At 37.3% G+C, this 13023-nt stretch overlaps 2 protein-coding genes across 2 annotated transcripts in view; both read right to left on the bottom strand.

Moving 5' to 3' along the window:
* Positions 1–13023, bottom strand: part of LOC126371088 (uncharacterized) — a 421730-nt gene that overhangs the window by 249753 nt on the left and 158954 nt on the right. The gene's annotated exons all lie outside the window — the stretch shown is intronic.
* On the bottom strand, positions 2715–11570 carry LOC126371595 (uncharacterized). The gene is made up of 10 exons (XM_050016914.1): positions 11364–11570; positions 9166–9329; positions 8131–8336; positions 7653–7856; positions 5985–6156; positions 5529–5709; positions 4385–5039; positions 3911–4023; positions 3593–3728; positions 2715–2818 (listed from the first exon to the last, which is right to left on the bottom strand). Exons 1-10 carry the CDS (start codon positions 11568–11570, stop codon positions 2715–2717), a joined length of 2142 nt encoding a protein of 713 aa, XP_049872871.1.

Here is a 13023-nt window from a genome sequence, read left to right as displayed (position 1 = left end):
GATAAGAATTATATATTATACTTACCAGTCAATTATGTTCTTCTGTAACACGCAGGAAATATTCATCATCATCATCATCAATTTAAGAGCTACGCTCTTGTCGGTGCAGCATTTTCCATGCTACGTTTTTAGGGGAAAAAAGGGCATTGGTTTCCCTCTTGCCTTCCGCCCCGCAGTATTCGAAGCAGGAGGTATTAAGTATCCGTATTTCATATAAATAATAACAACTATATTATATTCAAATGCGATCATAATTTTATACCGCTTTATAACTATATATACCCAACTGCGGCAAAGCAAAAAGGAGGGTTATGTGTTTGACCGTTACGTATGTATGTATGTATGTATCTAAACCATTTGATAGAATTTAACAAATGAGATGTCACTAGAAGCGTCTTAATTACCCGGTCGTTATTGGCTATGTGACGTGACGCAAAAAAATCAATGTGGTCAATGTATAGTCGAGTTTCAGTTTTCAAAGTTACATTTTTTTAAACCTAGTATTATCTCCAGTTTTCATTTTGCAATAAGGCAGATAATATTTCATGTTACCATCCGCATATTATTGACCTTGTAGTAAAATCAAATCCGTGTTGCTCTATGGGTAAAATCGACCATGAAATCACATCACGTCAACTCGACCGAACACAATATAAAGGTAGGTAAGGTTGGCTCATCGCATCGCCAATAGCTTTATAAGGGATCATCTTAACCAGTGGCTTAAGATGAGCATAAGCCTATCTTATATAATAGTAAAAAACTTATTAGTAAGTAATAACAATATAGCTAGGGGAACATAGGCGTGGTCAGTTGTGAAATGTGTAGTGAGGCGAGGCGAGATACAGACAAAATCACACGTACACCCATGTACACACGCGCACACACACACACACACACACACACACACACACACACACACACACACACACACACACACACACGCACGCACGCACACCCAATATACCCAATAGCAGGTATTCTTTGGTGAGAACTTGGTTGGCTATTGTTCTACATATACAAGTTGTCTATTTATAAATATAAGCTGTATGTTTTCTTTAAACAAATAAAATAAAAATATATAATAAAATCTTTATAATGAACACAAATATCAAATTAGCTTTGACGTCTGGCAACTTAATCCACATAATTAAATCGTCTGGCAATAGGATCGCTCCGGCAGCGATAGGATTACTTACATGTTACTTAGACAATAGCTGAGTGAGTGAGTGTATACACTTCTGCCTACCTCTTCACGGATACAGGTGTGATGCTGTCTGGCAACTTGTACCCGATATTCTTCTCTCGTGTGGGTTTTGAGGTGGATTACCAACCTCATCCACCCTGGTGTCAGGGTTACTTTTGAGCCGCCAAAGGCTCCTAACATGACTCATATTACGACTACTTACTTACACCAGTATGTAGCATCGGGGGCCAACGGCTTAACGTGCCTTCCAAAGTACGAATCATCTTACTTTCGGACAATCAGGTAATCAGCCTGTACTTAATGTCCTAACGAAACTAGGGATCAAAGTAATTTTTGTGATTTTTCCCCACCGGGATTCGAACCCGGGACTTCTTCCATCGGGAGCCTAACGCTCAACCACTGGACCGCGGAGGCTGTTGATGTTTGTTTATATGATGTGATCTAACCCCTTTATTACACGCCACCAAGCTCAAAAACTCCAAATACAAATAACTTTCAACGAGCTCTTGAAAACCTACCTAAGCGTACAAGCTTCGGTCCATGTTTAAATTTGCGTCAGACTCAAAACCAACCCCAACGAGTTTATTAAAAGAGCGTGTTTGTAATTATAACCAGATTCAAGCGTTAAAACTAAAATGTTGGTTCACAAACATTAATTTCGCTTGAAATTAACAACATTTTTGTGTGCTCAGGTTACTGTGAGCGAAATTTTATGAATGCGGTACTGAAGTGCAAATACCCAAACATGCTATTCCCGTAGTATTCCACTGTAAGTATTAATAATTATTAAAATTTTATTTGTTTTTAGCAGTAGAATTTCAACAAGGGAAATACATGGAATAAGGAATGAGTAAAATATGTATATTATTGTCAACAAAATAAATGGTTGCAATACATCAGTTAGAAGGCTCTACCACTGCTATTTCTAAACTGGGTATTCTCTGGCCGTCATTACAGAGAAAAAAGGGGCTGGCTATGAGATCACAAAGTACTTCTATTGTGATGTTAGGCGAAGTATATTTCAGCAATCAGTATACGAGTATCTGTTATGTAACACGAACGCCACAAGTGATTGGGTAAATTTTTATTCTACGTTGGCGTATATGACCGTCGAGTGCATTACTCGTAAATACAAGAATGTTATCAAATAAATTATAAGATAAGCTTCTTTCACCTTCAATCGTATCGTTACTTACCAATCATCATCATCAGCCGTACGACGCCCACTGCTGGGCATAGGCCTCCCCCAAGGATCTCCACGACGATCGGTCCTGCGCTGCCCGCATTCAGCGGCTTCCCGCGACCTTCACCAGATCGTCGGTCCACCTTGTACGTTACTTACCATCTGGTGAAAATTATAGCCCTATTATCTACATTGTCTACATTTTAAGATTGCAGTTGTTTTATTACATTCAATTAAAATAACGTATAGGTACTAAATGGATCATTTTTTAATCATGTTACAATAATAGTAATAACAAAATTTATTTTCCTCTACGTCATCTGAATTTCAATGAGGCTTGGACATCTCCCAGTTAATTCTAGATAAACTTTGGTTTTTACCAGTTCCGTCTTCATTTGCGTCATTAACAGTGTCGAATTGGGTGGTGGATGCTAAAAAATTGCCAAGTAATTACATGACAATATTGGATACATAATATAAAATTTGATTTTTCTGACAACTACATATTATTGAATGTAGTATTTACAGTATTTCCCCCTGATACCCGGATTGCTGAGTTTGGTAACCTATCACACAACTCACACGATAGAATAAGGGGTCTAGTACATCCCAATACTGGGCACACGCCTCCCTTGAATCAACCGAAGGAGCTACGGAGGACACTCCTCCACGCTGCCTATGCAGTAGCCCTTTCAAATAATATTTTTAATTAATGTCACCAAAGATGATCACGATTAAAAACTAGAAGCTTATGCAGTCAATGAGGGACTATCCAGGCTACGTTCCCCAAAAAATACACAGATGGCGCTGTACAGATTTACCTTCGTTCTAATTTCATGGATAACTTTTGATATTTTTTTTTGGTATAAATGACGACATTTATTATTACACCCAGGCACAACACATCTTCCAACCATTATTCTGAACAAAATAAAAAGAGGCAATATAGGTAGCAACATAGTTCTGTACATAATCATTCAATATATAATTATTTTTATATAAGCTTCTGTCATTACATTATATTACATTATATTCTTGAATAATTATGTAAGTACCCGAGTAATGAGAAAATAGGTAATTATCACGTTAAATCTGTACAATGCCATCTATATTGTTTTTGGGGAACGTAGCCTGAAAACTCCCACATTCAGTGGGTAAAGGAAAAGCCAAATATCTTTATACACAAGTATAACATAGTGACTCACCTTTCTCTAGCATACCACGTGGTGGTGAGCAAAGTTCAAGCCTGAAACTCCTCAACTCAGCAAAATTTGGAAGTTCACATCGTGGTGGCAAGCACCGGTATTTATTCTGAATTATTCTACCAAATTTTAGTGCTGCCTGTAAAATAGTACGAATGCAAGCTTCGTTAACATCATCAGGCTTCAGTTTAAATACGGTGTAGTTTTTTAACAAAACGGGAAGCAGTTTTCAAAAAGAAACAAAATATTTTATGAATTCCGTAATGTTTGATCAAAATGTAACCTTAACTAGTGAATATAGTAAAATAATAGAAAACATACGATTCTAGTAGGTAGTGGCAATGCAGGACGCGCGTACATAGTAGGGCAAGCTAACAATAAACACAGGGGGACTTTCATTTTCAACACTTTGAAAGGCAACACATCCATAAATTCTGTAATAAAACATACACCAAAGTTAAATGTATTAAAAACATAATATAAACAACAACAACAACAGTGGCTGCAAGTTGTCTTTGATTACTTGTGGCTCTGCCCACCCCATTAGGGATTACGGGCGTGAGTTTATGTATGTATGTATGTAAACAACAATAGAAACACAGAAACACGCTACATATAGACTGAATTATTCTAAAAATGGCTCATTTAGCTGCTTTATTAACTGGATGTTCGAGGCTGTTTCCCCAAGACATTTCGGATTCCAAAACAGACAGTCATAAAAATGTTTAAATGAAAAATCCATTTACACACTTTTGGTTCGTTCGTTAGAACTACAAAAGAATACAATATTCTTACCAGAATATACCCTAGTAGAATATCTCGAAGAACTTGAAAAAGTCGGCTTCATTTTGGGGTAAAATTCTTCAGTTTGATACCAAACTTCTAAAATATGTCCGTCTCTTGGACCTTCTACAAACAAGATAACGATATCACCCGTATCTAATGCAAAGCCTGAGAGCTTCTCATCTCTTGTCAAACCAGATTCTTCATTTATATTTCTGATTTTCATCAATACTGACATGATGCTCTCACTGTCACTGACGAGGCAAAAGAGTCTAGAAAAACATGAAGTAAGTCTCGGAGGTTTGCATCCAACTACCCCCATTGATATACCCAGAGTCATTTGGCTTGTTAGAATAGAACTTGCTGGAACGACTAGCATAGGAGTTAGTGGAATTCCGATCATATTGATATCATTTGTACAAGATTGTGTACGCGATATAAAAGGGACAGATAATGTGGGTGGATAGAGGGGAAATTCTCCTCTAATGAAACCATTTATTCCTTTAGATAAACTCCGAGCGTCTAGTTTCGTATTAGCAATAATAAAGTCAAGTTCTTCTTCTATCACTTTAGGAGCAGAACCAGTTCCATAGTCACGGTCTCCTTTGGCATAGCCAAATAAATTTCCAACTTCAGGCACCTCCGAAGGCGTTCGGACTCCACGAAGCTATAATAAAACGTAATATAAGCTAAGTACTGTATAAAATTCTACCTTTCTTCTTTTTCACAATGAGGATAAAAACTAAAAGCTCTAATGTAGACGGCAGTACTAAATTTTGAGCCTTTCTAAATTTTGACAGTCCAGCTACTAAAATTGGTGATAAGTTGCTATAAAATGTGGAGCAACATGAGTGTATCCCGTCTAAAGGATGAGTTACGAAAAAGAAAAGCCATCAATTGGACAAAGGCAGTTTTCATTAAAAAATTGTTTTTTTAAGTTTTCTTCTTTCCGATCTTTAGAGAATAAATTAATTAACACTGCAGTTAGACTTTGCAGTTAGACACCGCGGAAAGGGATTGTAGTGTAAAAATAGAACCAAAACAATATGTTAGTTGACTCAAATAGGAGGGAACTGTCAAGATTAAAGAATTAGCAGCACCTGATGGGAGAAATATGCAGTTTTATCCTCACTGTTTCTGCGTTATCTTATATTACCTGAATCTTATAAACATCATCTATATACTCGGAAATTACTTCTGCCATTTTACAGGATTCCAGAGGCAAAGCATGATGGTCGTTAAACTCGACCTTAGTAATTTTTTTGGATCTGATATCTACTGGTTGGGAGTCATGAATTTCTTCTCCTAAACTCCATCGGGTATACAAGTGTGTTATTCTGAAATATTTGAATCATTATTAAGGTTTACCAATACCATCATCACCAGCCCATTAACGTCCCCACTGCTGGGGCACGGGCCTTCCCTATGGATGGATAGGGAGATCGGGCCTTAAACCACCACTCGGGCCCAGTGCGGATTGATGGTTATTATCGACTGTTAATGCAGCCGGGACCAACGGTTAATGTGCCTTCCGAAGCACGGAGGAGCTCGAGATGAAAACTTGTTTTTATAGCTTTAAATTTGTAATGGGAGTCAAAAATCTGGTTATCACCTCCGATCTCTAAATTCTTGGAGTGGTGCATCGAATAATGTGTTTATGTTTACGAACACTATAGGGGAGTCATCCTGAGCTGGTAAATTAGAACTGCTTAAGAGAACAACAATTTCCCCTAAGTCCGCCGGTTTATCGCCAAATGTTGCGAAGGGGATTACTCTTCCCGTTCCTAAAAAAAATCATTAATTCTAAATTACACTTAAGTAGTTATAATCCCATATACCATATTATACGTATATATACTTAAAGTTCACATCACAACCACCTAATTGTACTACTGTGTTAAGACTTAAGAAAGACTATTCATTTTCTGACCTTTCCGAAATAAACATTATTATAACCAAATATTTTGAAATCTGGTTGTCAAGTGGAGAAATATTTTTACAATAAAATCCGTACCCTCGAGGAAACGATATTAAAATTTGTCGATATCTAAGTGCCCTATTATATTTTCCATTGGATCATTAAACTTGGCATGAGAGGTAATTCAAAAAAGAATCATTATTGGGGACTAATCAAATTGAAGAACAGATATTATCCAATTATTTACTTGTTTAAAAACAAACTTTAGCAAAATCATAGAATAAAGAATAGAACGGCCACTCCTCACCAGCGGCTGAGCTAGGTTTACCTCACACGTTCTTAATTTAGTCTTCAATCGTAAGAGCGTCAGACGTCACATGCGCGACGCGCGCATACATGTGTGTAAAAGTGTAAAACGAGGACTTTTGTATGAAGTGTCCGTTGTGTAGCAAAATAATAAATAAAAGTTTAGACAACTTTTATGAATATGCCCAGGATAAAAAACTAAATATGATAGGTAACACTTTAAATGAAACAGAATGTGTACAACAAAATGTTATCTTTGTTGTTAGTGCACAATCCCGGATTAATTTCATAACAAAGGACATTGTTCTTTTGACGTGACTCATTGTGGATCTGCCTCGGATTGTATTCACTAAGTTTACCTGGCCTGACGCAGAGGATGAGAGGACAGTTATTTTATTTATCTAAAATAATATTGTTAGCTACTGAAAATGGACTGTTTGTTTTGATCATGTGCGTTAATGTATACTAAGTCAAGTATTAGGTGATGAAATAGAGCTATCAAATGTCATATACGCGACCATATAAGATAATTTAAATAAAAATAATAAATTACAAATACATAATCAAATATATTGTAACAAAATTAGTATCAAAATTATTTGACGTTATGCTTGAAACTCAAAAACTGACAGGCTTTTTAGTGGAAACGTGAACGACATGGTTACTTTCTTCATAGAATAATCTAAATAATTATTACGAAGCGGTGTTTTGTGGTAAATGATCGTATTAAGTTAGTCAGAACACGCAATAGTGTTATCATTATAAGAATATTCAATAAACAAAGTGTACCCATCTATTTTCGCTTCGTGCCAAGAAGCCGCTTCATAAGTCGAAGTATATGCGGACTTTTGAGTTAATTTGTTTGGGTTTCGGAGTAGGAATCTGTACCGAGGATGGGGGTTTAGGCTTCATCGTTCATCGTCACCACCTTTCATCATTTCATTAATCATCATCAAGAAAAAAAATACATAAGACTTGGCTGTGTGGGCATAGTTCCCTTTGCCTACCCTTCGGGGAAAACAAAAAAAAAAAAGAAATAACAGTTACGAAACATACCGGCTAAAATCGAATCACCAGACAGTTTAATTTCAAATTTATTTTTTGCTTCTGGCTTTTTCTTATCTTTTTGCCCACCTTTGGCATCCTTTGAAGGTTTTTGAGCAATTACTTCATCTAGAATATCTGAACCATCTTTTTGAATATTCGGTTTTAGAATAATTTCTTGCACATGATCTAAGATCGCATCTTGATGTCTCACATCTGCAAAATAAAGCTTTTTTTTAATATCCAGAGCAATTGCTTTGGTAAGTATGCTACTATTCAGATCGCTCAACCGTATACTTACAAGTCTTGGGTACTTATATGAGATTCTAAATAACATATTGTGCTGGGTTTCGTTATCAGTTATATTATCATCATCATTCGAACGTGAGACCTTCGAAATGCCACGCAATCTATCGTTAAGCCAATGGTGTAAAAAATGCTAATGACGATGTAGATGATAAAATAAATAATCTACAAAATTACTTTTCACCTGCAACGGGGTACGGCTCGTCAAAAGTTCCGTCCAAGAACGATGGTGGTATATACTCTAGAAGCGGAGTCCAAATCATATTTTTTATAAATTTCCAAAGCCTCTCTGCTTCTGAAGTGACGGTGGAGTTGACGGGGCCAAAATACCGACGCTGTCCAAATTCTAGTGGGGGGAGGTACACCTCCACGTTCTTATCACCCTTGGCACTGCAATCAAGTATTTGTTGTTAGTCTTTGTAATTTGTGACGAACTTGTGGGTTTCCTCACCATGTTTTCCTTCACAGATGGGCACGTGATAACCATGATCCAAACAAACGTTCGTAAACAATTGCGAATTGTGTATTGTAATACTTTAGCCTAAACACATAGACAAAACATATAGATTGTAGGTGTATAGGAAAGCAGAATTTTGGTACTGTCTTCCTGTTGATACGAATAACATCCAAGCTTATCTATAAGCAAAGAGCAACAAGGGAAGTAAATAATAAAAGAGTCACGTTCTAAATTATGAGGGTATACTTACAATGAATTCTAACCAAATGTAGAGTTAGTGACTTATTACGTAACGTCAAATACAAACCCAGTAGAAAAACTTATACATGTACTGAGAATGCTGACAGTAAAACTCGACTTTTTTGGTTTATTCGGTGAGAAAGAATAAATATTTTATCGTTTGAAAACGTCACGTGTAACTACTACACATTATCTTAGTTCAGACTCCAGTTTTGAATCGTAGGTTTATTACGCCGAGAATAACCTAGAGCAGAGTCTTCCCAGTTATACTCCATACGAGATCAGTCTTTTTCTAGCGTGTGGGTTGTGTCGTGGATTATTATTAAGCCGCCAAAAGCGCCTGACATGGCTCATGTAACGACTACTTACTTACCTACTACTATCTACTACTGACTACCTACTACTGACTACCTACTACTTAATAGTATCAGTAAGTAGTAACCGGGACCAACGGCTTAATGTGCCTTCTTTACGAGATCAGTATATCTTCTTTACTCTATGGGAAAAGCAAGGATGTTTTACTTAGCACTAATAGCACCCAATCCAAGAGTGGGATTGACAACAGCTTCGAAGACCTGAAGATCCGAGACTCTGACAGGAAACGCGTGGCGAATGGAGAATGTCAACCAGCGGCGCTCCAAGAATTGCCAGGTGCGTACCCAACAGGTCGCTTGGCCGCAGATGACCTGAAAAGAAACATTAAAAATTGAAACTTTCGAATAATATTCTGGAAAAAATAGTATTTATGAAAACATCTTAATGGTATACCTGTACTTACAAAGAAATTTTCAAAGGACTTTAAAAATGTAATAAGTATTCAAATTCAAAAATATCTTTATCAGTAGACTTTTAATCGTCAATTTTTACATAACGAACGTTTCATCCGCCTAAAACTTCAGCTTCTCACAACCTTTATAGCCGGGGAAAACACGCTGCAAGAAAAACCTCGGCACAATGCCCTATACTTTTTTTTTATATAAAATATTGTTATACAATTTCGTAATATTTGTAACATAAATCATCATCACCAGCCAATTAACGTCCCCACTGCTGGGGCACAGGCCTTCCCTATAGATGGATAGGGAGATCGGGCCTTAAACCACCACGCGGGCCCAGTGCGGATTGGTTATGGTTATTAACGACAGCTAATGTAGCCGGGACCAACGGCTTAACGTGCCTTCCGAAGCACGGAGGAGCTCGAGATGAAAACTTTTTTTTTGTATTAACCCATCCTATGACCGGCCTTTGCGAAAGTTGCTTAACTTCAACAATCGCAGACCGAGCGCGTTTACCGCTGCGCCACCGAGCTCCTAACAACATAAATATAACTCTCTAATATAATAAATTGCTTCTATGCTGTTCTGGGAGCAAATAAAAAACATAGAAAACGTTCAGCTGCTTATCTTCCCGGGCATGTCGTAAAAACCGACAGAGGGATTGTGTCCTCTAACATGATGGACTAATGTTATGGGCGATAGGCTGATCCCTTATCACCATAAGGTTCATCATATCCAGCTTAAGACATCGTATCAACAGTGGCTGCAAATTGTCTTTGATTACTTGTGGCTCTGCCCACCCCATTAGGGATAACGGGCGTGAGTTTATGTATGTATGTAATATAATAAAAACCCCACGTGCGTGCATGCATGATTATACGATACGACGCAATAACACACCAGAGACACATTTTTATCAAAACCATTGTCTAAAAGTATTTAAATGTGTAACCAAACTGGTGAGTGACGATTTAAGCAACAAAGTTTTAAATTAATGCCCAACGAACAAAATGGACGCTGAATATTACGTAGGTACTTTTTCATTCATATTTCTAACTAAATTTAAACTCGCCGTGTAGCTGAATTTTTCACCGCCAACGCGTTTGGTTTTTCCTTAAGTATATTCACTTTTGTTTTTCTTATTTCTCATACATACTTTAGGAACTTTAATATTTCTATTACCAAGGGGTTACCTTGTGGACCGAAATCTGAAAGTTGGCGCATGAAGTTACTCTGCCTTCACACACAAGAAATATAAAATTACAAACAAAAGACAAATAAAAGTGTAAAAATAGGCGGCCTTATCGCTAAGTAGCAATCACTTCCAGGGAACCTTTCCACCTACCTAGTTAAAAATATCCTTTGATAGATAAGAATGGCGAATGCTACACCGAGAAGAGCATGGCTCTTAAATTAATGATGAGTTTAACATAGATATGTTTGATAATTTATAGTTGCTAGAAGGCATATTTTTCTTTTCATGTCGTTTCTGAAAGGAATATTTATCACAGATTGTTATTTTGCCGAAAATGTCGCGACATGTATCTATCTACCTACTACTTATTTATTTAACATAAAAAAGTTACTTTGCCTTTTTGTATCGTATTGTATTGTTACTTTGTTTGCGTTAGGAAACTTGAAAGCAAATGTTTAGATGACTAAACATTTCCGAATATAAGTACTTCTTTTTATGCATTTGAGATATTACTATACTAACATATTGTAGGTACATTAATGGTTTTGAGCTTTTTGCATCGCGCAAACGTTGGTTTGGGCTCAGGTCGTGCAGTTTTCTTTACAGCGGAAACGACAGGACTCTTATAAAAAGGTTGGTTGCATATCATAAAGTTATGGTAGTGCCTGATGCTGGATTTTCTAGTTTTCGGCATAGCATCGTCAATGAGAAGATTGTTGTAATACCCCAAAATAAAAATATCAAATTACCTTAGCAACATGAGGCCAGATAGCAATATCGACATCAAAGTTCTGCCCGAAGTACAGTTGATACTGAAGTCTTAGCCCTTGTACACAAGGACCTAGTTCGAGGTACCCTTCATTACAATCATGCCAGATCTCCAACCCAACAATTTCGACGGCAAAACTCAGTGTAAAAGTACTTTTAATAAAGTTTTGATCGAGGTTTTTTGACATTGCACTGTCACACTAAATATATTACATTTTACATTACAATTAATATACAGTTTGCATCAATTTAAACTATAATAATACTGAATTTTAAACGTCACGGATGTAATGTCAAAATAATAAACAAGGTTTGAACAAAAAGATTTCAATTTGAATCATATTAGTACTTATTGCTTCCATGTTAGCCTAAACGGCTTGAAAAAACATAAACCTATTCTATATATTTTTTTTGTGTCGCAGATTGTATAAGGTAAAACCCCATAGGGGTATAACCTGAGGGTAAAACAAAGAAGGCAAAGATGCAAAGCATAACAAAATATGAGATGAACACAACCAAAGAGAATGAAATCACTACTGAACACAATAGCGGCAAATCATTGGGATAACTAATAACTCGGAGACATAGCTCGACATAGCTCGGAGAATTGCCAAGCTGAAGTGGCAGTGGGCGGGACACATAGCGAAGAGAACCGATGGCCGCTGGGGCGGAAAGTCGAATAGCGACCACGTGTCGGACGACGCTCAGTGGGTAGGCCCGCTACAAGGTGGACCGACGATCTGGTGAAGGTCGCAGGAAGCTGCTGGATGCGGGCAGCGCAGGACCGATCGTCGTGGAGATCCTTGGGGGAGGCCTATGCCCAGCAGTGGGCGTCATACAGCTAATGATGAACCAATAACTATTACATTATTATTCTCATGTAATAACGTATACCTACTTAGCTGGTTATATCAAAATTAATAATAATAATAATATTTTATTCCAAAAAAATTATTTTTTTCGGAATTTATATAATCAGCATTACATTTTTTTAATGTAAGTTTACGTTTTTTACTGTGTTCACGTTTTTCTGAGACAATATCTATGATTCTTACAATACAGGCTGTGCCTAGTGGCATGTTCATAACAGGTTAGTAGGTACATACCTACTATCTAAGTCTCTGTTCTAGACGAAAATGGAGAAAAACTAAAAAAATGCACTTAATCTATCAATAATACTAAGTACAATATAGCCAGCTGGAAACCGTTCTGCAGTACGTAATAAGTGTGTCTAAAACGATCTCCGTGGTCCAGTGGTTGAGCGTTGGGCTCACGATCCAGAGGTCCCGGGTTCGATTCCCGATGGGGACATATCACAAAAATTACTTTGTGGTCCCTGGTTTGGTTAAGGCATTACTGGCTGATCACCAGATTGTCCGAAACTAAGATGATCTGTGCTTCGGACGGCACGTTAAGCCGTTGGTCCCGGTTACTAGTTACTTATGTAAGTAAGCAGTCGTTACATGAGCCATGTCAGGGGCCTTTCGCGGCTCAATAGTAACCCTGACACCAGGGTTGATGAGGTTGGTACTCCACCTCACAACCTACACGATAGAAGAATAAGTGTGTAGTTCTGGCATCCCTGACTGATGATGATGATAATCATGATTTTGGAGAGGTACTTAATAAATTCTCCTGTGG

This window comes from Pectinophora gossypiella, chromosome 12, assembly GCF_024362695.1.
Source record: "Pectinophora gossypiella chromosome 12, ilPecGoss1.1, whole genome shotgun sequence".
In the NCBI taxonomy this organism is placed as follows: Eukaryota; Metazoa; Arthropoda; class Insecta; order Lepidoptera; family Gelechiidae; genus Pectinophora; species Pectinophora gossypiella.
The sequence above is the reverse complement of the archived record's forward strand: the minus strand, read 5'-3'. Positions and strand labels throughout refer to the sequence as shown.